At 45.3% G+C, this 25,613-nt stretch overlaps 3 protein-coding genes across 3 annotated transcripts; 1 reads left to right on the top strand and 2 right to left on the bottom strand.

The window, feature by feature from the left end:
• Positions 1-598: 598 nt before the first annotated feature.
• On the bottom strand, positions 599-1,626 carry pet117 (protein PET117 homolog, mitochondrial). The gene is made up of 2 exons (XM_006638503.3): positions 1,367-1,626; positions 599-742 (listed from the first exon to the last, which is right to left on the bottom strand). Exons 1-2 carry the CDS (start codon positions 1,460-1,462, stop codon positions 599-601), a joined length of 240 nt encoding a protein of 79 aa, XP_006638566.1. The 5' UTR covers positions 1,463-1,626.
• A 1,003-nt stretch (positions 1,627-2,629) lies between these two features.
• Positions 2,630-6,774, bottom strand: mgme1 (mitochondrial genome maintenance exonuclease 1). The gene is made up of 5 exons (XM_006638502.3): positions 6,622-6,774; positions 5,411-6,027; positions 3,778-4,000; positions 3,179-3,311; positions 2,630-2,862 (listed from the first exon to the last, which is right to left on the bottom strand). Exons 2-5 carry the CDS (start codon positions 5,955-5,957, stop codon positions 2,728-2,730), a joined length of 1,038 nt encoding a protein of 345 aa, XP_006638565.1. The 5' UTR covers positions 5,958-6,027; positions 6,622-6,774; the 3' UTR covers positions 2,630-2,727.
• A 147-nt stretch (positions 6,775-6,921) lies between these two features.
• Positions 6,922-17,664, top strand: snx5 (sorting nexin 5). Its single transcript, XM_006638489.3, has 13 exons — positions 6,922-7,118; positions 10,580-10,684; positions 10,973-11,083; positions 11,306-11,427; positions 11,801-11,924; positions 13,084-13,179; positions 13,691-13,796; positions 13,890-13,965; positions 14,136-14,175; positions 14,429-14,515; positions 14,599-14,758; positions 15,644-15,729; positions 15,955-17,664. Exons 1-13 carry the CDS (start codon positions 7,083-7,085, stop codon positions 16,003-16,005), a joined length of 1,200 nt encoding a protein of 399 aa, XP_006638552.2. The 5' UTR covers positions 6,922-7,082; the 3' UTR covers positions 16,006-17,664.
• The last annotated feature ends 7,949 nt before the right edge of the window (positions 17,665-25,613 follow it).

The following is a 25,613-nucleotide window of genomic DNA, read 5'->3' as shown; positions in this document are numbered from 1 at the left end:
GCCCCACAACCCTGCGGGACAGGGGACAGTTTCACTCCAACAGATACATTCAGGAAACAAGATGCAACTGGCAAAGCAGGTCCTGCGCTGATACTACAGAGGAAGAGAGAGAATCAGTAATAATAGGATTTTATCCAGACCAGTGTTGCAACAAGGTCTCTCAAGGAGCAAGGCCTTTTGTAGTTCTGATGAGCTGAATGGCCTGTACACATCATGAAATTTTCTTACACGTCCCATGTAAAGCAGACTCCCACACCCTCAAGGAAACTTACTAAGTATTCCAGCTCAACCCTCAGTTAAATGATTGAGCCTGGGATTGAACAGATCGCTTGCTTAAGCACCACATTTTGAAATTATGTTTATCTGCTGAAAATTTCAAACAATTTCAAGTAAGTAACTGAGACCTTGACTGGAACTAAAACTTGAAGACACTTCTGGCCTAGAGCCCATCAACCACGTTCAGGTACACACACCTGGCTTGGAGGACAGAGTCATTCAGCATCGGCCACACAGGCCAGAACACCCACAGTCAGCGGACCAGCCTGACTCACATAAGCTGTTGGCGATGTCTGAGCCTCTCTCAGGGTGGCCTGCCAGTCTAGGAGCCCTGAGCGCCTGCTGCTCTCCTCTCCCGCTCCTTCTCCAGCTCCCTGGTCAGACTGATCTGCTCTTCCAGTTGCCGCAGGTTCTCCCTTTTCCTGGCCTGCCGCTCCAGGTCCCGGACAACACCCTCCCGAAGTCTCTGCCGGAGATGCAAGAGCAGCACGATCAGAACAAGAGCATCAACAGGTGGCTCTCACACTCCTTGAGACAACTCTGTTAGATTTGCAATTGACTTAACCCCTTAAACGTCTCTTTAAAGCACAGGAGGACTAGTTCATTCTTTTGACTAATTCATGTCAAACACAAGTATAGATACACGGCTATATGCGTGCACACATACACAAGATTCTGACATTCATCAGCTAAAACTAACTTACTGAGGTAGCAGCATAGCAACAGAGTGTTTTCATAGAAAAAAACAACGTTTTTTCAATTCACACTGTTGTTAATGTATTTTACAGGTCTGTGTCCAGAATGTTTTTAAATCTGTTGACCTTCAATTAACTCGCCCATATATCCTGTATCCAGTCAGTACCTCACAGGGGACCTCTTACGCCAAACTCTATGCATTGCTAAAAGTCCTTTATCCTCCCCACACCACCCAGACTTATTGGTGCATTCGTTTACAAGCCTTTGCCCGTGTAGAGAAGGAAACAAATGCTGCGACGATGTGAGTTCTCACGGGAATACAGCAGCAGAAGCTGAAACACTATCGAAATAAACAAACCGGCCTGGGAAAGCTGAGGCGTCTCCGGGCTCTCACCTCTCGATCCAGACTTTGTTTGATGTGAACTCCCGCCACCGTTCCCAGAGTCAGAGCTAGAGAAATCCCTAACACCACCTTGGAGGTTGTAGACATAGCTAAAGGAAGGCACTTAAAAATCCGAAACGCTCCAACACCACATTATCTGTCAAGGGCACTACTTCGAGTAAAACCAATGTGTTTTCACAGCAGAGCCGTCCCGGCGCATGGCGATGACGCAATAACCGCGCAGTCAAAATCAATTGAGTATAGAACAATTCGAGGTTCACCACAGCGTGGTCAGGAACAGTCTGAAAGCAGTGAATAGATGCACAACGTTGTACGTACCCAGGTCCTGGCAGGTGGCTTCACGTTTTCCCCCTTAAGCCGACAGTACGAGCGCACAACAGTGATGAAAGTTTTTACTAACATATGATCTCCTATGATCTCTTCGTAGACAATTTTTTTCATTATAAATAAGAATTAATTCCAATTACTTTCATCGGGTATAAACGTTCCCATTTATCGACTTGCTTAATTTACTGTCACAAATTACAAAATATATATTTTATGAAAATAATAGACAGGAGTAGATAAGATTGTACCACGTTTTTAATTCTGACAGAGGACAAGAAAAACTCATATTAAGCACCTGAAATCACAAGGGAACCCAGGAGAAGCAGTACGTTAAATCAAGGACCTCCTGTCCTCTGCTCTGATCTCCCAGGCCAGAAACACAGTCCTGCAGGGTCTGCAGGTCCCTATGAAATTATTACCCATGAAGATAGAAAAGAATAATTAGTAATTAACACAATTCAAAATATTTTATTCATCCCCAGAGGGGCAATTTAAGAGTTTTATTTATTTATTAGAAGTCTGACTTACATGTAAATACAGTAGATCCTTTGCCGTGAAGGAACAGAACAAACATACAGTGCATCAAGATGATGGCGATTACAGACACGCGTTTTCTTCAATCACAGGCGTGGTAATTAACCCTGCTCTCCGAGGTCAATTTGAAGAATAAAACCCAGGGGTGCTGCCTATGATGGGTTCTTTGTTTTCCCGTTTTTCCTTGCCTTGGCTATGGCTGTGTCCACACATGTACGCGTGTATTCACCCCAGTGCAACAAGCGCACAGGCAGCCTGGTTCCAGGCTCTGGCTCAGACCTGCCCCAACACCCTCGGCCACGACTGTTCACCACCGAGAACTGAAAAAGAAAACACTTTTTGATTTGAAAACAACCAGAAAGGAAAGCGGGTGAATGTGACAAACGCACTGTTAGCGTGCCGCCGCCGCACGTGACGAGTGTGCGGAAGGGTAGCAGCCTGGAAGCCGTGTAAAGAGCTGTGCACTCCTGGGCTCTTCTCTCCCGCTCCCTCTACTGCTTCTCCAGGTACTCCTCCAGCCGGAAGAGCCACTTGGTCCAGTACTCCAGGCACAGAGCGGAGTCCATGAAGTGAGGGTGGGCAGGGGACCCATCCTTGTAGGCCACCACAATCAGCCCGTCTTCCACCTGAAGGCAAGCAGAAGGGAAACAGGGAAACATCCATCTCGATTAAATTTAATATATTTATTACCGAGATCTTTGCAGTCTCTATATAAAAGGCACTTCTATGTGCAATCCTTTCTGTACTTCAGTGTACTGGAGTTTCATAACAGGAGAATTACAGGGCTCACAATTCACAGAACTCAAACTTCTCTAGCTAGATCACCAGTGACAACTTGAAACATGAAGAAACAGTAACTACTCAAAGTACATGAGATTAAAAATGTTTATATGACAAAAAAAAGCACATATAGAAGAAGTCATCAGTTTGAATCACACAAACCTGAAAACCGTAGTTGTCATCATTGTTTATGGCTCCTATATAGGCTGCAACTTGTAAGGGGTTGTCAAATGTGTTGTGCAGAAGTGGCTTGGGCTTCTCTGAGGTCTTCCAGTCAATCACACACAGCTTCCCCCTGTGAGGAAAGAATCATGGGTCACACCGTGTCTCTCATGAATCAGACACTCATAGACAGAGCTTCTATGTTGTCGCTAAAAAAATCTAAAAACACAAAGTAAACGCCACAGATGACAATTCCACCTAAATAAATATTAAAGATGATAATATTCTACAAGGATGATATTAAGCTAAAATGAAGGATACGTTGATTTTCAGTTCACATGCCTGTGTGTGGTGACATTTACAAAGCATGATGGTCCTCCAGTGTTACAATTTCTCAATTTTCTCAGGAAGATTCTGGGGTGCCGAATTAAACACAGTATTTATTACCTTTGAGCCTAGTAATGGCTGCCTTTCTCCTGTGTTTTGAAGGGAGAGAGCCTGGAGATCGATCCTCAATGTCAGAGTAAGGAGTTCAATGCATCATGGGATGCCGCATGACCGAATTCAAGGAGCAAACTGACTGTTAAGAGGCCATTCACCTGTACTGGGCGACGCAGTCCACCAGGCCGACGTACTGCAGAGTCTGATGGGTCACGGCACTCTCTATGGCGCGCACCCCGCTGATGTCCGCCAGCACGTGCTGCACACTCTGCACGTACCCACACACGCCCCCCGCAGGCGCCTCCGCCTCTTCGGGCACCTCTGTCGACATCAGGATGGCCTCTAGTGCTGCATGGAACTGGTTTCCTTGCCTAAAAAGATCTAGAGAGACAGATTTGACTAATTGAGCAGGTGTTTATAACAAGCCACTGCTCAGCTGACAATTAAGAGATCCTTGCTTTCAGTGAGTATTTGTGGGCAATATTCTTCTCAGTCAGGGTTCCTGCATTTATAAATATTACAGCCAGCTCCTTAGTCATCATCAGTAGGGGTGTAACCCCGGTGTCCTGGCCAAATTTCCAATTGGCCCTTACCAATCATGGCCTCCTAATAATCCCCCTCTATGAATTGGCTACATTACTCTGCTCTCCTCCCCACTGAGAGCTGATGTGTGGGGAGCGTTCTGGCACACTATGGCTGCCGTCGCATCATCCAGGCGGATGCTGCACATTGCTGGTGGTGGAGGGGAGTCCCCATTACCTGTAAAGTGCTTTGAGTGGAGTGTCCAGAAAAGCGCTATATAAGTGTAAGCAATTATTATTATTATTATTATTATCATGACTGCCCTTGGCTTGTAACCGATAAACACCAAAGACCTGCAGGCACCATGCCAGCAGCCGGAGTTTGCACTGTTGTGTTAGCGTAACCTCTTAGACCAGGGCAGCAGTGTGGGACAGTGGTCAGAGTAACTGGAAGGTTGTAGGTTCAAATCCAAGGTGAAGCACAGCTATTGCACCCTTGAGATTCACCCTGATTGCTACACTGAAATCCCCAGCTGTGTAAACACGTGCTTTGGATGGAAGTGTCAGATGAACAAGTGAGTAGGCAGTAACTCAAACTCAGTTACTGAAGAGACTCAATCCAGCAGGTCTCATGACTCTCTTTGAATTCCCCTCTCCTGAAGAACTAGAGGACACCAATTAACCTAGTTATCAGCCCCATTAGGTAAATAAAGGCTTGTATGGAACACAAAGCTGCAACCTTGTGGGCCCTGCAGGTCAGGAGCTGGGCTTCCCTGTCCAAGTGTCTGTTGGTTTTTACTCCAACCTCCGTAATCAGTTAAGCAAAGAACCTAATTATTTCTTAGTTACACACATATGTGATTTTATGAAGGTCTTTCAAAGTTGAAAACTCACAAGAATCTTTGTTAAAGGTAGTTACTGAAGAACACATAGGGATCTCATTAGAAGTATTACAGTTAAGATGTCAATTAATTAGACCAACTATATAATAGAGCTGTGAAGGTTAAAAATCAGAGGACAGTAAATCCAGTAAATTCAAGCGGAGCTTGAAGCCCCTGCTGCAGAAGGACTGAGGCCCAGGCTCAAACTCAGGTTCTCCTTGCTGGGGAAACAGAACTCCACAGCTGGAGCCTTCCCAGAGGACTGAGCTGCTCCAGCCAAGCACGGCGTGGCAGAGCTCCGCAGGCAGGGAAGACAACCTCAGACACAGCGCCGTGCGTCTGGGGCCTGACGCTCAGCCTTGACGCTGGAGCAGGGCTAGTTGGCTTACTGGCAGTGTACTCCTTGAAGCCTTCCTCTCCCAGCTCCCCGATCATCCTCTTCCTCCACCTCTCCAGGTAGAAGGCCTGCTCCAGGGGCATGCTGTGCTGCAGGATGCGTGTCACACTGGGGGCGGCGGGCCTGCCCTGGGCTTTCCGCAGGGCGATGCGCATGGGTGGGGGCAGCTCTGCCTCTACAGTCTGCTGCTCCAGCACCTTCGCGTTGTTCAGCAAAGGGACGATGTTCTTCAGAGTCTTGGCCTCGGTTCCCTTAGCAGCAGGCTTGGATTTGACCACAGGTCCATAGAGCTGTCCGTCCTCTTCCTCTAGACTGGCTGGAGTCCGGTAGCTAACTTTCGAGGACACAACCGAGTGAACCAGCGAGGAGTATTTCTCCGTGTCCACGGAGTCGTACTGGCTGCCCTTTCTGCGTCCATTCCAGGGGCAGGATGTGGATAAGCACCGGACCACACTGAAGCTGCCCTGGGAAACCAGCGCGACGGACAAGCTCCGTGATTTCGCGCTCCAGACTGCGCTCAAGAGCCGATAGATCCTCATTCTCCCAGCACTCGGTTCACACCGAGCTCTTCTGCAGCTTCTTCTATATGTACAACCGCAGGAAACACGCCTTTAAAAGCCAAGGGAAATACATCAGTGACTCAATGAAAGTGAATTAAGAACCTAAGATATTTTGTAGAATAAAAAGATTTTTATAAAACTAGTCAATACTGAAATGCAGTGTAAAAGAAAAAAAAGCATGTGTCGTATTGCGCAAAGATTTGTTTTAGATATAGTGTATATGTAGTGGAAACACCTCTATAAATATCTGAGTACAACTTCAAATCAATTCATTAATTTGCATTATTATTGCATTACTAAATTCCATTTAAATCGTGGTTCATAACTCAGATGAATGAACTGGTAAATGGTTTCATGGTGAAGGTGTTGGACGGTTATACAGTCTAGAAAATCCGTGTCAATAACATATCGAGTCACGTTCGTCAGTTTATTACAACACATCCCTGGTTCTCCGCATTTAACGTTTCACCAAGGAAAATAAACTTTGTACTTAGTATTACAAAATAAAAAACAGACACGAGGCCCTTTACTGTACAACAGTACCATATAGATGTAGCAATGAAAAAGACACCAGTAGATAACTGTAAGATATGAAGTTAAAGTGCACACAATCAATCCCGATGCAATTCATTTTCATTCTTACCATTGAACTAGAACTAGACGAGCGCCTGGGCATTGTTTTATTTCCGGTTGTGGGTATCGGGAATCATAGTTTCTCGTGGCGCCAAACACTTCAGTCCACGTCTGTAAACTACAGATCCCACAGTGTAGTACTTCCGCTCCTGTGCGTCTTTCAATCCCGTCCGTGTGGGTACAGGAAGTTCCTGCCTCGACTGGAGTTAACTGAAACGATGGGATCTGCTGTGATTGACAAGCAATCTATACTATAGGAGCGCGGTAGTCGCTGACCCCCCGCCAATCGGAAGCGGTGGTGGGCGGGGCTTGAGCAGGGTTAGTGGAAGTGGTGGAGTGACAGGGACGGTACGGCGAAACGGCGGAGGGAGGTATCTGGGCAGCTGTGAGTTGATGTACCAACTTACTGTCACTGTGCGAAAAGCTTTTGAGTTCTGAGATAGTTGCTATTTCGACGTCGTTTCGCATAAGATGGCATCAGTTCCCGAGGAAATGGAAAACGACAAGGTAAGGAAGAAATACCGGAGTTACTGGAAAAGTGTTGTTTTCCACAGACAGCTGGCCATCCGCAGCTCGAGTCATGTGGGTTTCCTGTTCAGGACGCGTTTCCAGCGGAGTCGGTCTGTGAAGTTCGGCGGCGCTTTGCGCTGTGGGATCCGGGGAGGTTCGGATCAAGAAACCGCAGATCGTCGCCCTGCTGTCCTGCGTGTCAGCAGGCATAAGACTGATAGAAGAATTGTATGTCGCTCACTTCTGGTGTTTAGTCAGTTCTCTCGAAAGTGTAGCAATAAACTTCCCATTCCGGATACTCCGTTTTTGGATTTTTGTCCGTTAAAAAAGCTGTAGCCCCTGAGATAGTGTTAAAGAAGTTAGTTGATCAAATTTCAGCATTCCTTATATAAAATTCCTTATTAAGTGGTAGCGATTGATGCATTGATTGGATGGTGAATTATTGCACCCGTGGTCTGTTAATGAAAGAGAAGGTTTAGGATGCTTGCAAGAGATTGAAATTACACTTTGCAGAGGGGCTGTCGATTGAGAGCAGCCTATCTCCAGTCTTTTCATTGTGGTTTTGGTTATAAATATCAGTTTTTACTCCATTGCTGCTCTTCTTTTGCACTGGCCTCTGTGGGTCATGGAGAAAGCCGTTCCCAAGGATAAGATGAGATGCTGAGGCCTACTGCTTCAAAGAAATAGCTTGCAGCTGTGGGCAGGTTGTTGGTGGACCAGTAGGTGGCGCACAGCCCCCTGGACAGGAATTTCCAAACTGTTATGGTGGCCAGGGACACTGTAGGAGGTGCTATCCCCTCTGAAATGCCCATGTCGGTATGTGATTTAGTGTAAACTCTGGTGCAGTCCTGCAGAGGATGATGCAGTGTTAACATGCACAGGTATCGGGCAGAAAAGGTTTAGTTACAGGCATCCTCAGATATGAAGTTTCAGCTCTCTCTGCGGGTTGTCCTAGTGACTGTTAGCAGCAGCTCGAAAGGACTTGCATTGCAAAACGTTGTGGAGAACACAGTAAATGTCCGGGATAGGAAGGTGTTTTCCAAGTCACCAGCTGGGCCCCTGGTTGCCTGTCTTGGCTGGGCAGTTAATTGAATTAGCTTTTGATGACATTTTCTTCTTCGTGCGACTTGGATGCTTTGTGTCTTTATTAGGAGTGTGCAAGAGTTAATAAAGCACAGGGAGAAACCTCAGGAGTCAGCATTTCACAGGTCCTGTTTGTTTAAAACTTCCTGAAAGGCATTCCAGAGGAAACGGTTATTTCCAGCTTATCCTTTCTGCCCTTTCTGCTGAGTCATCAGTCCACACAGTGCAGTCAGCTGTGTAAGGCACAGACTCAAGAGTACTTTGAACTTCTTAAGGTTTTAGCAGTGGCTCTTAGATCTGTAGTTTTCTTTGTTTCAAAATAATCTCAGAAGAAGATTACCAGCTCATGAACTCACTTTATTTGATCTTGTCCTGCTCACTATTGAGAGAGTTAATTGAATCACTGAATCGTTTCCACAGCCTGGTTGGGAAGTTTGTTCCGAATGCCCACATTTTTAAAGAAGACATACCTCAGTGTTTGAGTTTCTAAATAACTCCCATTTTCCTTTTCAGTCCTTGCTTCCTTTTTGATCCCATAGTAAGATTACCTTGTTAGATTTGACATTGAGATATTCCTCTGGGTTTGGTGAGCTGTGGTCTGGTCCACACAGCCTTCTCGGTTCAGGACGAGAGGAACAAGTCTGTGTCTGTCATGAAGTTCTGTGGCCTGTCATTGAACTCTTTCTAGAGCAGGATCATCTAGACCTTGAGTTACTGGCCAGATGGGAATCGTGGGATTGACTCATCATATTTTTGATTCAAAAGTGATTGCTGGACATGTGATATCAACACAGATATCAATGTGACCAGTGTACCATTCACCATTCCATACGTGTATAAGCTACAAGTGCACAGAAACCCTGTTTTTATAGTCTCAGTCAGGTACACAGAAATGGGGTGTGTTGAGATTTGTGCATCATCTATGGGTACCACGTGTTTGCAATGAGCACCTTGAAGTTTAAATCTCACTGATTCTCGTTTGGACTCGAGATATGTGTAACGTGATGCAGTTTCATACTGTATGCCTGTCAAGTTATGTCAGCCAGTGTGAGACACTTATTGCCAGTGTCAGCGCAGGCGAGTGCAGTTGTATTGCTGCAGCCACACATCTGGCTAGCTGGTGAGTTTAGAAGTAATGTCAACAGAAAGATGTTTGTAGGGCTGGGTTTTCCTACAACTTGAAATGAATAGGACCTTTAAAAGCTTCCGTATGGCAAACGTAGTATTGGCACGTAGCTGTTCGTGTCCCAGTCGCAGTGTGACAAGGCCAGGAGGTGGCTGATTCACGCCAGGACTCCAGACCACCTCTGCTTGTTTAGTTGCTAAACAGGGGGCATGATAAATCAAAACAGATCATTGAAATATGGGGGGATGAGAATAACATAATTTTTCTGCTTTGGCAGCCATCTAATCTGAGCTAACAAACGGTGCGGAAAAGTGCCATTTGGATGCACGTCTCTGAGAAACATCTGGAGTTGTTGAAACTCTTGTGGAACGTGTAGCCAGATGTTTTAGCTGTTCCCATTAGATATGGACTCTCTGCACTGTAAGCTCTCCTCCCTGAGGTCTAACAAATGCTTCATATTTTCCCATTAGTCATTTAATTTTGGTCTTTGTGCATGTTTTAACTTCCGACACTGCCTCTTTGTCCTTTCATTGTAACACAGCCGGTGTGGAAATACTGTTATGATTTATTATTTATCAGGGAAAACAGTTTATTTCCAGGCTTGTGCTTCTGACTCTGGAAGAACGTTAAACACAAGCTTGTTGCACATCTGAGTGTAACTTCCCTATTTAAATACTTGAAGAAATATTCTGAGGTGCAGGAGTGCTACTTCAGCTTCGGTTCAGGGAACAGAGATCCCTTTGCTATTAATGACTGCCTTGTCAAGCAGTGGCATGATTTTTCAAGGGGTTTGGCTCTTTGGCTGTTTTGCAGACAGTGTGCATTCTGACGTGCAGAGGCAGAACACAGCCCTGGTTGCCAAATACTCTGCAGTCTGTTGCAAGACACCACACATCACATGGGCAGGTCCCGATTGTGAGAGTGCCTTAGCAGTCAGCTGCTGTGATGTGTCCTGCCCAGGGCTCAGGATGTTTCTGCAGCACTGCATGGTTAGGAATAGTGCTCTTGGTGTGTCCCAGATTCTCAGATATTTCAGGTTTTTTTAGTCATCTGATTTTTGATTTAAAATTATTCTTGCTAATAGCTGTCATATCCATCTTAAAAATGTTTAAAATACTTCTTGCATTTCACCAGTGTGCTTGGAACTCATTCAGCAAAGGGGAATTTGTCTGTGAACATTTTCAGTAGTGTGTAGTGATAAAGATTGCTTGCTTGCTGCCAGCCTGTCTCTCCTTCACTCTGCCCCCAGGTGCGCTCGGTGTCCGTGGATCTGAACAACGACTCCTCCCTCATGATCGACATTCCCGACGCCCTGTGTGAGCGAGACAAGGTCAAGTTCACAGTGCACACCAAGGTAAGGGTGCTGGAGGAAGGACTTCACTGTCTTGGATTCTTGATATATAGAGTCAGAAACGACAGGCCACATAGTCCCTGAGCTTTAACGTAATGATGCAGCATGAAAGCATGAAGATTGTCCATTGTTTTCTAAGTGCTGATTTATTCATCTTCTTGATCTGCTCCACCTTCGTGTGCAGACATCAGCACGTGCTCCGCTTGGCCCTTTGTCGAGCAGCTCAGCATGGGTCCTGCCTGGGAAACACGTTCTTCCTTTGTGCTGATCTTTCTCCTGGCTGTGTTTCAGACCACGCTGGGCACCTTCCAGAAGCCGGAGTCCTCAGTGCCCAGGCAGCACGAGGACTTCATCTGGCTGCATGACACCCTGGTGGAGACGGAGGAGTACGCCGGCCTTATTGTGAGTGTCCGCGACGGCCCTGGAGGCTTGTTGGGGAGTCGACATTCGTATTCCTGACCTAGCTGGGAGGTTTGCTTGTCACTGTTACAATCCTGTAAAAAGGTGACAGTTGCAGAAGAAAACAATGAAGGGCTATGATCCTCCCAAGCCTTGTTGCAGAGCCGTGTCTGCAGCCCCTGTGTTGCCTGGCACCTGTGCTCACGGGAGTCTTGTGTCCCGCAGATCCCCCCAGCACCCCCGAAGCCCGACTTCGAGAGCCCCCGGGAGAAGATGCACAAGCTGGGGGAAGGGGAGGCCTCCATGACGAAGGAGGAGTATGCCAAGATGAAGCAGGAGCTGGAGGCGTAAGAATAAGCCCGGCAGTTCCTGGGGTGCAGGTGGGGTCAGGGTGGGGTTACGGGAAGCAGAGCACCAGGTGGCCTGAGGGCGTGGTCCTGCTCAGAGAGCTGCGCTGGCCTCTGTAGCCTGAGCGGCTGCTCTAAAACTACCCAGCAGTGATGAGGGCTGGGTTCAGGGCTGGGCTCCGAGCTGTGTGGTGCAGGAGTACCAGGTGCGCCTCTGCAGTCCTGGCCAGGACAGACTGGGAGAGCTCACACTCCTCAGGGGTATTGACAGTCAGCTGCAGTGACCAAGTTTCAGGCTACTAATTCAAGCAACGTTCCTCCTCGTGGAGCCTCCCTAGAAGTCTCCCATGACGTTCTCTCTCGCTTGCGCTAGGGAGTACCTGGCAGTGTTTAAGAAGACAGTGCAAGTCCATGAAGTGTTCCTGCAGAGACTCTCCTCTCATCCCGTGTTCAGCAAAGATCGCAACTTCCAGATATTCCTGGAATACGAGCAGGATGTAAGCAGCTTTCTTTCATTTCCTCTTCCCCAGTCCGCACAGGAGGCAGAGAGGGGATGCTTGCTTTCCGTTTTGAATTTCCTTCCAAACACCCTGCATTTTTCAGTGAGAGTGAATTAGCATTTGGCAGAAGCATTGTGCTGAGGTCTTCACAAACCCTAGTTTCAAGGTACTTAGAGGCTTCTTGATGTGAGGAATCTGTGACATCAGGTTGCATGCTGTCCTTTTCATCTGATGCAGAGTGGTTCAGATTTGATGCTGATATTGATTTAGAATCATGTGCATTCCTGACCAAAAGCTGTTTGTCACAGAAGGCACAGACACAGCGGAGTCTGGTATCTTGGCCCTATATGTTGTGCCTGGCCTGAGCTCTGACAGTCATACAAAAAGGTGGCTGTTTTTACAGTGGGCTGAAGGAGACCTGGGGGAAACTTGAACAGTAGCTCTGTTTTAATTCTGTTTTTGGTGGGTGTACACTGTCCCTCTTTGTGGTGATTAGGGTTAGGGTTTCCTGTTACACAAGTACTGTTCCGAATCTGAATTTTAAACTTTATAATAAAACGAATCCACAAATGAGTATAATGTAGAGCTGTTGTCAGACGTTTTCTTAAGATCTAAGATCACTTTACTGTCCATATGCAATTTCTTGTATTAGGAATTTGTCTTTTCGCATACCCCAGCTTGCTCTCCGTGAGACACACAGGCACACAGGGAGAAGCTTGGGGTCAGAGCGCAGGGTCAGCCATTTAAATGGCACCCCTGGAGCAGTTGGGTTTTTTTTTTATACATCATAATGGAAAATTAAGATAGGCAAACTAAGAACTGCAGGCACAGAGAGGATTCATACAAGTTGAACTAGGCCATTTTGCATCAGAGAGACCAAAGGAGCTGCAGACATTATTCCCAGAATATTGAAGAAAAACAAAACTAGGCCAGCAGGATCTTGTATATTGGTGTTGCCCCACCCAGGCTTCGGGCTGAGACATGAGTAGCTGTTGCCCCCTTCAAGCAATCTCTTCACTGTTGGAAAAATCCAAGTTCAAAATCTGGGCTTCTCTTTTAGTGTTACTTTCTATTATGAGACTGATTGCAGGCCTGCATGTGAATAGCACAAGACTTGTAGATGCCAAAGCTCTTTTCTCGGGTCGCACTTGTGCAGCTCAGCGTCCGGAGAAAGAACGCCAAGGAGATGTTTGGGGGTTTCCTGAAGAACATGGTGAAGACTGCGGACGAAGTTATCATCTCTGGGATAAGGGTCAGTTGTGTTTCCTCCTAAATGAGCTCCCACTTGGCGCCAAAACACTGACAGGGACTTGTGGGCCAGACCTGCTGCGCAGCACTGTCTCGCTCAGAAGGGTCTCGAGATAAACATACGAGATGCAGGCCAGTGAGGGGGTGAGTTAAGCACCTTCATTTCGCCTCACTTGCACTCAACATACCAGAATTACCTGTAGAATAACAAATTACACGGGCTATACCAGCATGTGAGCAGTTTCTACCCCATTATTCCACCTCTGAGGGAATAGAGGTGGAATAGATGTGCCATTATCCAGTTTTCTCCTTGTCTTCACCTCTTGTCTCAATGAGTGGAGCTGATTAATGATTTACAGTTATGAAAGCAAAATAAATTGGTAATTCCAATGCTGGAGTGTCAGTTTTCCTAGTAGAGCACTTTCACTCCAGGCTCTTATAACCAGATTTTTGAATACAGCTCTTCAGTTTTTTTGGAGTGTTTTTATCGTGCTTAACCAATTCCTGTCTTCCAGGAGGTGGATGACTTTTTCGACCAGGAAAAGACTTTCCTCCTCGACTATTTCAGCAAGATCAAAGACTCCACTGCCAAAGCTGAGAGAATGACCCAGTCCCACAAAAGTGTGTTTTTATTTCACTTTCTTGTCCTTGTTAAGATTCTTAATGAACTGTTGTTTTTACGAATGGCCTGATTGCTCCTGTTTGCTTCCTTAGATGTGGCTGATGATTACATCCTTATCTCGACCAGCCTGAACAGCCTGTCTGCAGGTGAAAACACAGTGCTGAAGGGGTGAGATCCCATCCACACTGTCTTATAACAACCTCAAGATCTGTCACAATCTGAAAGGAATTACTAACAAGTCATTTATTGTCCTGTACTGGAACTGTGCTTTGCCTGATTTTATTACATCTACTTGTTCAAAGATGGGATTTTAAAGCCTGATCTTTCACCTGTTGTAGGCACCTGGTAAAACTAGCAGAGCTGTTTGAGAAGCTGAAGGTAAGATTTGGGTTTGGTAATGATTTGCTTTAATAGAATTTATAAAATTGTGGATAATATTTTTAGTCCTAATTTGGAACAGAAGCCCTGGCTGAATCATTTATAAGGCAACACAGCAGGCAAGGGAACTGAAAGATGTTCAGGTAGCCTTGACTTATGGCCTGCTGAGAGCCCTGCGTGACGCTGGTGTCACGCTTCTCGGAGAGAGGACACGGCTGTTCCTGCTCACTTTCTGTTTCCTGTGATCCTGCAGAAAGTGGAAGCGCGAGTGGCTTCGGACCAGGAGCTGAAGCTGACCGAGCTGCTGAGATACTACATGAGAGACATACAGGCAGCCAAGGTAAGCGCGTGGCTCAGAGCAGTGGTGTGACACGTCCGCCCGTGCCAGGGAACCACACTGTATGCGTTGTTCTCTCCCGTCAGGACCTGCTGTACCGGCGCGCGCGGGCGCTGGCCAACTACGAAAACTCCAACAAGGCCCTGGATAAGGCCCGCCTGAAGAGCAAGGATGTGAAGCAAGCGGAGGAACAGCAGCAGCTGTGCTGTCGGAAATTCGAAATGCTCTCTGAGTCAGCGAAGAAAGGTACCCTGTCGCTAAGGGCTCTGTGTCCTCACTGTACACTAGCTAACAGGTTCCAGGTAGTAGACCTTCCAGCATGTTCCACAGCAGGATTTTGCAGCACCAATCTTGTTTGTGACATGACTGCCTGAAAATCAAGTCAATTATATGGACAGCAGGTTATATCAGACCCTGGACAGGGTCAGACTGGCCAAACCGCTAAATTCTAAAATATTTCCTAAATTGGAGGTGCTCAGTCGTTGTCCTGTGGGGCATTTGTGTTTGTGAGCTTTTATTCCATCTCAGCTCTTATTGAGCAAAATGAACATGGACCAAATCAACACCTTCTCCTCGCTTTCCAGATACTGCCACTTTAAAGTGGCAGGGTGGCCCACTCTTATCCCAGATGTTGACCTCCAGTCATTACTGGGTTTTGAAGTAGTTTTCCTACCCCATGCCACAGTCAGCTCTGCATGGTTTTATCTTCTAACCCAGAGTGGTTAAGCATCACAGCTGGGATGAACTGCTATGCTATGTGAGGTGTGAGCAGTGGTGCTCCAAGCACAGAAACATCCAGAGCTACAGCAGCAGTGGGGTAGTGCTGACCATGCAGTGAAAAATACACTGTTAAAGGAACAGGAACTGGGAGATGATAAGATTTTCCAGAAGCACATTCTATTTTAGGACAGATTAGTTTCTTTGCATTTGTTCCCACAGTTGTGGATGAATAAGAGCCTGCAGTGTGTACGTTTTGGTAGGAAGAATAGAGCCTGTCGTGTGATTCTCTCTCATTTCTCTCCATAGGCCCTGGGCTCTCTTGTCCAGGGTGGAGAAACGGAAAATGCCAGTGAAAGATGAGAAAACCCTGCGTGTTGTTCAGATAAAAATCCTTGTTTTGTCGTTTTACAGAACTAACAACCTTTAAGGCACGCAGAGTGGTGGCTTTTCGCAAGAATCTCATAGAAATGGCCGAGTTAGAAATCAAACATGCCAAAGTAAGTTCTCATTGCAGTGAAAGTGTGCACATTTAAAATCTAGGTCAAATTAATGCTAAATATAACTTAAATTCTCATTGTTTCTTATTCCAATTGTTTTTTCTTAGCTCTGTGTTTTTTCTTATCTTTGCTCTGTAAAAATAATTTAAGATTTTAGAGAATTGGAAGCAGAGCATAACGTACAGAAGTCACGCTTAGTATTCTCTGTGCTGCTTTTATTTCCAGAGCAACATGTCCCTCTTACAAAACTGCATTGAGCTGCTGAAGACCAACTGAGGGCGCAGGCTGGTGCAGTTTAGGGCTGAGCAGGAGCTTTGGGGGCCGTGGTCAGTCTCCACAGCACCTGCACAGCTGCCTCTGTGTTTACAAGACCAGCCTTCCCTGTCCTGAACCTCCCAGCCTCTTCTCCCTTTCTGTCTTGTCCAGCGGGCAGCTTCGTTTGTGTGTCTCCCATGTGCTGGGGGGTTGTGAAGAAATTCTGTGCCAGTTTTGCAAAAGGCTTCCAGGTGGCAGACCTGCTAAATCAAGCTCAATAGTATTAAAGAATTCAGAACGGATGCAAAGGAAACATTTCATCTTTCAGCCATCTGAATGTCTTCAGGTCGTATTTGTAAGCTAGAGGGCTGCTAACTGGAGGAGCTTGGTGAAACTGTCCTCTGTCTCTTATTGTCCCCGCAGTCCTTTTCAAAACACGTGAAACAAAGCCATGCTTACACCTTCCTCTCGCGCTGCTGTTTGACTGGTAACTGTGGGAATCCAGTCGATGTGTGTTTTCCCCCAGGGGCTCTGCCACGCGACCGCGGCCCCAGCGGCCTGTAAGGCATCCTGCTGAGCACAGTCGCAACAGCATGGCGACGTTGAGCTGCAGGGAAAAACAATGTGCTGGTTTTTCAGGAGCCTACAAGAGTTTGGCACTTGGCGGCTCAGGAATCCAGCCCTCCACTCCTCAGGAGGCTAGGAGCTGGGAGGACTGCAGTCTCTGGTGCGGTGACTGGGAAAGGGCATCCTGGCAGCATGAGAAAGTCCTGCCAGGAGTTAGAAAACCGCTCTTCAGTGTTGGCGTCCACATAAATTTTAAAAACCTCTGTTCTGCGTGCAAACAGGGTCCTGTAGTCCACAGTTCCTCAGCCAGCTGGGAAACAGCGCCCCTCTGTGGCGTGGCCACACTCCTGCCAGCACCGTTGTTCTAAGAGCTGTATCTGTCCGCCGTTAGAAGCGCGGCGTGGGGACCCCACGTTGGACCGTGACGGCGTCGTCATCCGAGCTCAGGAGCAACAGTCGATTCCGAAACTGGGGGGTCGAAAAGGGAAAGCAATTGGCCGTCCCGTATTGTTTTCGTACAGAACGGCGCGTGTTGTAACGCGAGGGCCGCGAAGGAATGTACCATCCCACATCACCCGCGATGCAGACAGACGGGTTTGGAAGTCCTATGTGCCTACACCCTCCTGTACTGTAACTGCTCTAAGGCGTTTTGAGACTTTCTCCCCTCGGTTCCGACTCGGACAGGGGCATGTGCCCTCACCCAGCTCCTCGTGTCCGGTCATCTCTATGCACAGCGTACGGGGCCGTGTCTGGGATAGATATGCATTAATTTGTTTTGTAGTTTTACAATTGCGTGGTGTTGAATTCTTCAGATAGTACCAAGCTTATTTACCTGTGGAAGCGACACTTTGTAAGGGACCAAAATGTTTAATCTTGTCACACTAATAAAAACGAAGCAATAATAAAAAAAATGTATTACAGAAACTGTCATAGAATGTCAGTATCTCATCGGAGGGCAAGTGAAAATTATGTTTTTTATAACTGTTTCTAATAGAGAAAAAACTTTCAGACTCTTTAGATGTGATTTCTCCCACAGAATGGCTGGAGTTGTTCGTTTTATGAAGAAACTTGTTATACTGAAAACACTTAAATAAAGGACTCTAGCCATTCTGATCTGTGCACGAGTCTTTATCACACGGACACGGAGACTCAGCGTCGCTTGGATTCTTAAAACACTCTTGTGAGTTTAAGTGTTAAAAAGTAGACGTTTCTGAAACAGATTATGCCTTGAATGTGCAATTAATTATTTTTTCACACAGTATTTTTTTTTGTATATCATCAATACACCATTACAGCCTTCTACATGGGAACGTCTACTAAGTAGGTACGTGCTGTAGCAATTTTTTTAAAGTGCAGATATTGTAATGTAAACAGATGAAGCTGCAACTTAATTTCTTATCATCAGAGGGCAGTGTTCGACGATCTCCAGAATGTAATGGCACACGAGGCTAAAGCTACGTGGCTGTTCTTCAGCAGCTCAAGTGTGCTGATGGTGAGTGAAGACTTTGTGTCGCTCTGTTGAGTTGTTATACGAGCCATACTTTCACACAGTCTGCTGTACTCTTTCCTGCAAGGATTACCATTCACCGAGCTGGAGAGAGAAGAACATGGATCTCTGATCTCTGGTCCTGAGTTGCTACTGACTTGAACATTTCCTACAGACTGGGTTAATTCAGCTCACAGCATTACTTTCAGATCATGTGCTTGAACACACATTGGGTCAATGTTTGTAAAGGTCCTGCAGGTTTCATAGAAACTGTACTGTGTTTGGCAATTTAAGACCTGGAACAGTGAAAATGCAGCTTTGTTCATACAATAAAGCTGCTGCAGGATTCCAATACAATAATTCCCTCAGTTCACCTTTTAAAAGGCAACTCTGATGTTTAATTTGAGTGCCACAACCTGTTTTGCTCCACAATACACATTGAAATCAATTCAATTTTGGAAAATTCCGGCAGAGTCCATGTCCTGAGCTGCTATTGATCTGAACATTTCCTACAAACTAGATTATCAGACCACAGCATTTCTTTTGGAACATGTGATTAAACATATTGTACATTGGGTCAATCTAGATTTAAATCAAACCTCCAAAATCTGGAAATAGTAAAACCGGGTTATGTTGCTCTTAATTTGTGTCTGTTTATTTCAACTTGCTTTGCAAGGTCATTCTGCCACACAACCTAAGCAAGGAGGAATGCAGCAGGGAAACAGAGGCCTAAAAGAGCCCCAGTAGACCAGGACTCTAGACCTGGAACACTGCAGGAGAGCTGGGTTGGCACTGCTCTCCTTATTACATTTGGTTTAATGCATTAAGTCAACAGCAATGTTTGCTTTTCCTCTAGGCGTTTTACATACCGGAATGCTATCTTTGTCTTCTGTAAATACCCTCTGTGCTGGAGATCCTGTTCAATTAGGAACTGTCCGGCTTATTTGTCCAGTCCCTGCCTATGCTGCTGATCCTGTCTCTCGTACAGATCCAGACTCTCATACAGACTGTCGACCAGCACATGAGAGAGATCTCTAAGCTGACGAGCGCTGCCTTGCTCAGCTAGGATCCACACTTCCTGCTTCAGGCACTGACTGGACTGTAAGTAAACAGGATTCAACAGAAATCTGCAGCCCTTCAGGCAGGCTGAAAATGAACCGCCAGAAACCTTAGGATTAAAGGACACTGTGGAGGAGAAAAGATGCTAGAGCTATCTAAGCTATCTTTTTTTAAAAAAAAACTGTACTATAAATAAAGGTGTGAAAGAATACAAATGGTGCATTGTTTTGCTGAATTTATTCTTGGATTTATGGAAATATCTATTTGTGTGTCTGATCATGCCAGGAATCCCAGTCTGTTGCTATGGAGTACAGGAAATCCTGTCCTGGACTGAGACAGGGGAACCTTAGCAGCTGTCTGACTCTGGATTGGCTGTGTGTTGCAAAAGGAAACTACACATTTTCTCGCTCTAATACAGCTGTACAGATGTGTTGTAAAGCACAAAACTGCTTTCCTAACTTCCAAACTTAACAAAAAAGGAAGCCAAATTTCTTTTTGCTTCTATTTAGTTTTTTCACATGGTTTTGCCTGAGTCTATGTTTTATTTGCCCTTTACCTTTCTCTGTGTTAACCCTGTCTTCCCATCTGTGCTCCGTGTGAAACCATATCAAGATCATGGCTCCCTGTTGAGAAACAAGGCGCAGGATTGGGAAAGGTGTTGCTATTCTTCTGGATTGGGGGGTCAGTTTGACCGAGCAGACCTGAATGCTCCCCAGGCAGGGCCACTGAAGTGAAAATCAGGTAAACACACAGGCAAATGGAGAGACAGCAAGTTCAATTTAAGCATTTAATCACAATCCAATATGCAGCTCCCTACTGTTGCTCCTACATCACAGAGCATCCTTAGAAACATTGATGTCCTTGACCCAGCTGTGCTCCAGTTACAGTCAGCTGCATGAAAGCTGTTTTCCAAAAGAGGAGTTTTAAATTTAGCGTGCAGGCTTCCCCCAAGCTGCCAGAAGGGAGATCCCCAGGGCAGAATCACAGCAGGGGCAGGCTGCCCTCTGTGATCCGAAGGCACAGGAGCAGGTGCCCGGTGGAGAGAAGAAGGACCCTAACAGTCAGACCAGAAAAGGAACCAGGTTGTTGTGTTTATACCCTCCATCTCCATTCACACCCTGTGCACCAAGGACATGATGAAATGCAATTTAAAGACCTTTTTTTTTAAACCCACCTCCACCCCCCCAACTTTGGAGGACTTCCTTTTTTTCACTCTCTCATTTCTGTTCTTATTAGACAATAACAAAAATAATGTTCACAAAAAATATTAATTCAAAAACTTCCTACTAATATTCTTAACATCCAGTGCCATTCAAGTATGTCTCTAATGGGCCCCAAACATTCCTATACCCATTAAGTTTCCCCTCTAAATTATATTAAATATTTTCAAATTTAACTTACAGCCTTTTAATCCATTCTTTGTGCAACAGTCCTGTACTGTCCACCCATTTTCGCAATATTATTTTTTTAGAAATAATTCAGAGAGTCAAAAAAGTATTTTTATATTGAATTGCTACTTTAACCTTTGATAAATCACCAAGGATACATATAATGGGAGTAAGCGGAATTGAGTTATTTAGGTACCGTAGAGCTGTCCCCATTGTGGAGGTCCAGAATGACTGTATACCATATTAAGTGCAATAGTGATCCTTTATGTGTGTTACATTTTGAACAAATTCCTGTATTATTAATCTTTTTCAAATTCTCTGGGGTATAACAGTCTGTTTAAAATTCTGTACTGAAGCAGTTTGCTATGTATAGCTCTAAATGGATAACTAACATTATGCCACACGATGTCCCAGTCTATGTCCTCTGACCCTACAGAGATCGGCTGTCCACTGAGATGCACAACTATCAAAAGACTTGTCTGACCTTGCATTAAGAAGGTTGTAAAAAAAAAAGATCTTATGTTATTCATTTCTTGTGGATGATTATTCCTTTGTACAATCAAATTAGCTAAAGCAATAATAATTAGTAAAACAATTACAGAAAATATATTACTAGTTTTAGATATTTAGAACAAAAATATAAGTTTTATTTGAGAGACTCACTCTGTGTTCCCTTGGCTTGACAGGATTATACTGGGCTGCAGCTTCTGTTGAGTTTCCTCCCCCAGCAGGACTAGAAGATGTTCTGATTCAGGCAGGTGTGGAATTTCCGGGATTAGATCTGTCATTGTAAGGAACAATATTTGTCTGATCCTGGAGTATTTACTATTTATTCTGTATAATGCACATTAGATAAAGCTGCAATCAACAACAAATGCCCTTCAAATATGATATGCAGAAAGTAAAACTGATCAGTGGTTGGTAATAGAAATAATATACTGATAGAAAGGAAAAGCCAGGAAATCCCATTTCGTAATTAACAGTTTTGTTACAGGCTCCTCCTACCTTTCAATGACTCTTTAAACTGGATTTAAGGACTGAGGACATTGAGAAACACCTTCCAGATTCCCACCTGTGTTTTCTGTACCAGCCCCCACCGTGTTTCTGTGGCTGGAGTAGGTCTAGAAAGTCTTGTGTGTTCTCAGTACATTTGTTTGACGTTTGCTTTCTGGCAGAAAAAACAATGACTTTTCATAGCAGCTTGCTCAGACCAGTGGGCACTGTGAGAGCCATTGGGGTGGTGTTGCTCTGTTTCTTTCACAAAAGGGCCAGAGCCATCAGACTCCTGTCTGCAGTGCTGTACCAGCAGAGCCAGTCAGACGCAATGGAATGTTTTGGCATCTCCTTTGACTCTCTGATGCTTCAGATCCTAATCTGCGTGGAACCAAGCCAGGATTGGAGAGCCGACCAGACTCTGCAGTCGGGCTGCACTGAGCACTCAACCCTGGTTTCCTGTTTTGAAAACATTAACCCCATAAAAGTGGTGATTACGTTTCCATTTTTAGTCCAATAGCATCTGTTTATCAAGAAAATGTGGAGCAATTTGTTTTTCACTATGTATAGCACTCTTTGTGCCACCCATTCCTTGGGCAGTACAGAGATCTCTGCCTCCTGAAAGATCAGGTTTCAGGCCCAAGGGTAGATTATGGTACTTACATCTCTCCTTTACAGTTTACAGCCTTTACACTGTTGTCAGCACAGGACCTGAAGTATCCACCTATAGGAGACACATCAGACCATGGACTCTTCCACCAAAGGGTTTCTATGGATAAACACACAGCAATGCAATCTTGTGTCTTCTGCTGATGAGATGAAAAGTTGGCTTCTGACTGTGTGGACCTAAGTACCAGAGCAACATGTTTAGAGAGAAATGTACAGGTGTGATTTAATCTCAGCCTGGAAAAAATTCACTGCAATGAAATCACTTCTTATTTTTAAGACCAATTGCCATCCCTGCTCCTAGAGAGAGCCAGACAGGCCCGCACTGTCTTCAGTACACAAATGAAAGTGATGATGTACAAGGCCAGCCAGACTCTACAATAAAACCACAATGTTGAGACACTTGAGACATCTGTGCTTCTCATGCTTCTGCCACTGTATGCTGCACACAGCGGCCAATGTGCTTGAAATGATCTAAAGCTTAAAGCCTTCTGTAGCTACTGTAATTTATCAGTCGTGACACTTTAAACACAGAGGCAGGACTCTGCATGGAGACAGAATGCAGATGTAATTGAGCTGTGAGTGGTGATGCTGAGAGCTGCAGAAACTTGCGAGTAGACTGGCCTCAAGGTGAGCTCCATCTGACACAGAGGGACAACAGGAAATGCCAAAGACCTCCAGAGAATTGCCACAACCAAAACACACACTCCACTTCCTGTTAGGGGCAGTGTTGCCTAGCAACAGGACCCAAACAAAACAGGCTCTCTACAGAAGGCCTGTAATGTACTGTGCAGACATCCTACTGTCGGAGTTTCCTGGCTGCTGTGTAACTTGGCCGGATCAGATGTTTGTCCAGCACCCATGCAGTCCAGTCTAAGGCTTGCAATCACCACACTGACACTCCTTTATCCTGACACTCAGCTTCTATCAGGTGGAGCTGTTCCGGCCTGCTGAGGTTCTTAGCCATCACACTTAACCGAATACTAGCCCAACCCCGTGTGACCTCTGACTGAAAAAGAGTGAGATAGGAGTGAGAAACTTCACTACACTAATGTATCCTAAAATAAATAAAGATATATCAGGAAATGAGCCTGATTCTCTTTCTGTTATGTGCTGTGAAGTTCCTTCATGAATCTGGGATCTTTTCTGAAGCGAGCAAGTCTCCAAACAGTATGGGAATATTTGAAGGTTATTTTAAAATATGATTGTTTAATCTATGAATTGTTTTTGTTTTTTTATATGCAGCACATGATTGTAAATATGTTTCTGTACTATATCTGTGCATGTTTCTCTGTAGTGAGGCTGTGTGGACTCTGGAGCCAGACCCCCTGCTGACTGACATATTCCAGTCAGACAGGGGCTAAACACTACCTAAATTAAATTCCACAGGCAAAGCAAGTAAACACATAGCACTGCTCCAGTGCAGAGTTCCCTGCTCTGCAGCAACCTGCCACCTGCCCTATGCCAACAGGAAATTTACGCTGGCACCTTGAAAAGTGAAGCACAGATAAAACAAATGACACAGTTCACACACACTGGAGTTTTGCTGACTGGATTTGTTCATTTTCTAGAAATGACTATATGGAATGTATTTACCCTCTGGGATTTTAAAGCCAAACTGCAGTAACTCAGTTTTCATGACTACAACTTTAGAAAACCTGGTTATGCATAAGAACATAACATAAAAAGTGAGGTCAGTTACAAGCAAGAGCATTTGTCTTTTCTTTGGAAGTCAGAAGCTAATTGATGTCTGGATCTTATGTTCTTGAGAGAAGCCAGGGTATCGGTTTCAACAATATGGCTCGGTAGCTTGTTCCATACTCCCACCACCCTTTGTGTAAAGATGTGTTTCCTGTTCTTGGTTCAAAATGCACTTTCCTGTAGTTCCCACCTTTGTCCCCCGTGTCATGTTTCACTGTTCCTGCATGTACTGCCCTTGTTAAAAACAGCTTCACATCTGCTAATGTCAGCAACTCCAGGATGTACAATGTTTGAATATAAAGCCAAGAAGAGTAATAACAAAATATGCAATGCTACAAAACTGTAACTCAGTTAAAAAACAAAGAAAACATAATAGTGTAAGACTACAAACAGTGTGGAACAGTTTACAGTTAAAGAGAACATTTTTAAAAACTTTTCTCCATGTGAGATAGATATCTCAAGTATGTGCTGTGAAGAAAGTTGGACAAACAATGTGTCAGGTGCTCTTGTGGGTCTCATTCCACTTATTCTCAATAGGCAGCACAAGACATGTAAAAGTCTCCTGTGTCCAAGATTCTGATTTCTCTCCTGTAGTGTGTGTCTTTGTGTGTTTGTTGACAGGCAGGACTTCACTGGCCACTGTTACCTTCTTAAGCTGCCGAATTCTGGAACAGAAAGCAGGCCTCTCTCAGCTTCGCTTTCTAACTCATTTTTCCAGGTCAATGATTAGACATGTAGCAGTGGCTGACTCACTGAGACCCATTCTGCAGGGTGAATAAACACTGAGGGGAGAGGAACACTGCAACACTGCATGCGCTCCATGGTCTACAAGCCACATATTTAAATCCTGAGTGTGAAATTATAGACTTCCCACGAGAAGAGACACAATTCGGCTCAGTTGCTTCAAGTTCAACAAGGAACCTAGGACTGGAAGACAGCAATGGGATTTAAGAGCAGCTTTATGTTGGTCGGACAATTGGAGAAAATGTGATGAAAGCAAATTGTCATGAACTTCACCATGTTTTTTCTCACGTTACAGAAATGCTTTTAGCTGAGCCATGGGAGAGCACATCTTTTCATATGATAGAACATGTCGTGTTTGAATGAAGTGTGTTCTGGAGAATGTGTTATTGCCACAGTTCAGTCAGGGAAGAGAGGTGTCAAACTAGTCTTTATATACCCCACAACCAAAAACATCAAGTCAATAAATGTGCTCTTGGGCTGTGTCACTTTTTAAACGGATCCCCTCATCACAACAACAGAAATTCTGAAACGAAACTGCTTGCCGGATCTCGTGCCGGGATCTGGAACTGCCCATGGAGGAAAGCAGAGCCTCGTCTCTCCACTGCCTCACTCCTCCTCTCCCTCTCCTCTTCCTCACTCCTCCTCTCCCTTTTCTGTGCCTCACTCCTCCTCTCCCTCTCCTGTGCTTCACTCCTCCTCTCCCTCTCCTCTTCCTCACTCCTCCTCTCCCTCTCCTCCTCCTCACTCCTCCTCTCCTTCTCCTGTGCCTTGTTACTGGTCCCTGTTTCCCAGACAGCTGTGGTGGGAATCTTGTCCAACTCTTGCCTTTTTTTGCCATTAGGCGGCTCACTCAGTGTGGCTGCCTACAGACTCTGCACATGAGCAGGAACAGGAGGAAACACCAGCCGGGAGCTCCTTGCAGACCCAGGGACTGAGAGGAGTGTGGCTGGCACAGATTTCTGAGGCAGCTTCAGTGCCAGAGGTAACCCAATTTGCTGCATTTCTGTTTCGTTTAGTAAAACACA

The sequence above is a fragment of the Lepisosteus oculatus genome, chromosome 17 (assembly GCF_040954835.1).
Source record: "Lepisosteus oculatus isolate fLepOcu1 chromosome 17, fLepOcu1.hap2, whole genome shotgun sequence".
Lineage (NCBI taxonomy): Eukaryota > Metazoa > Chordata > Actinopteri > Semionotiformes > Lepisosteidae > Lepisosteus > Lepisosteus oculatus.
This window is presented reverse-complemented; position numbering and strand designations above follow the sequence as displayed.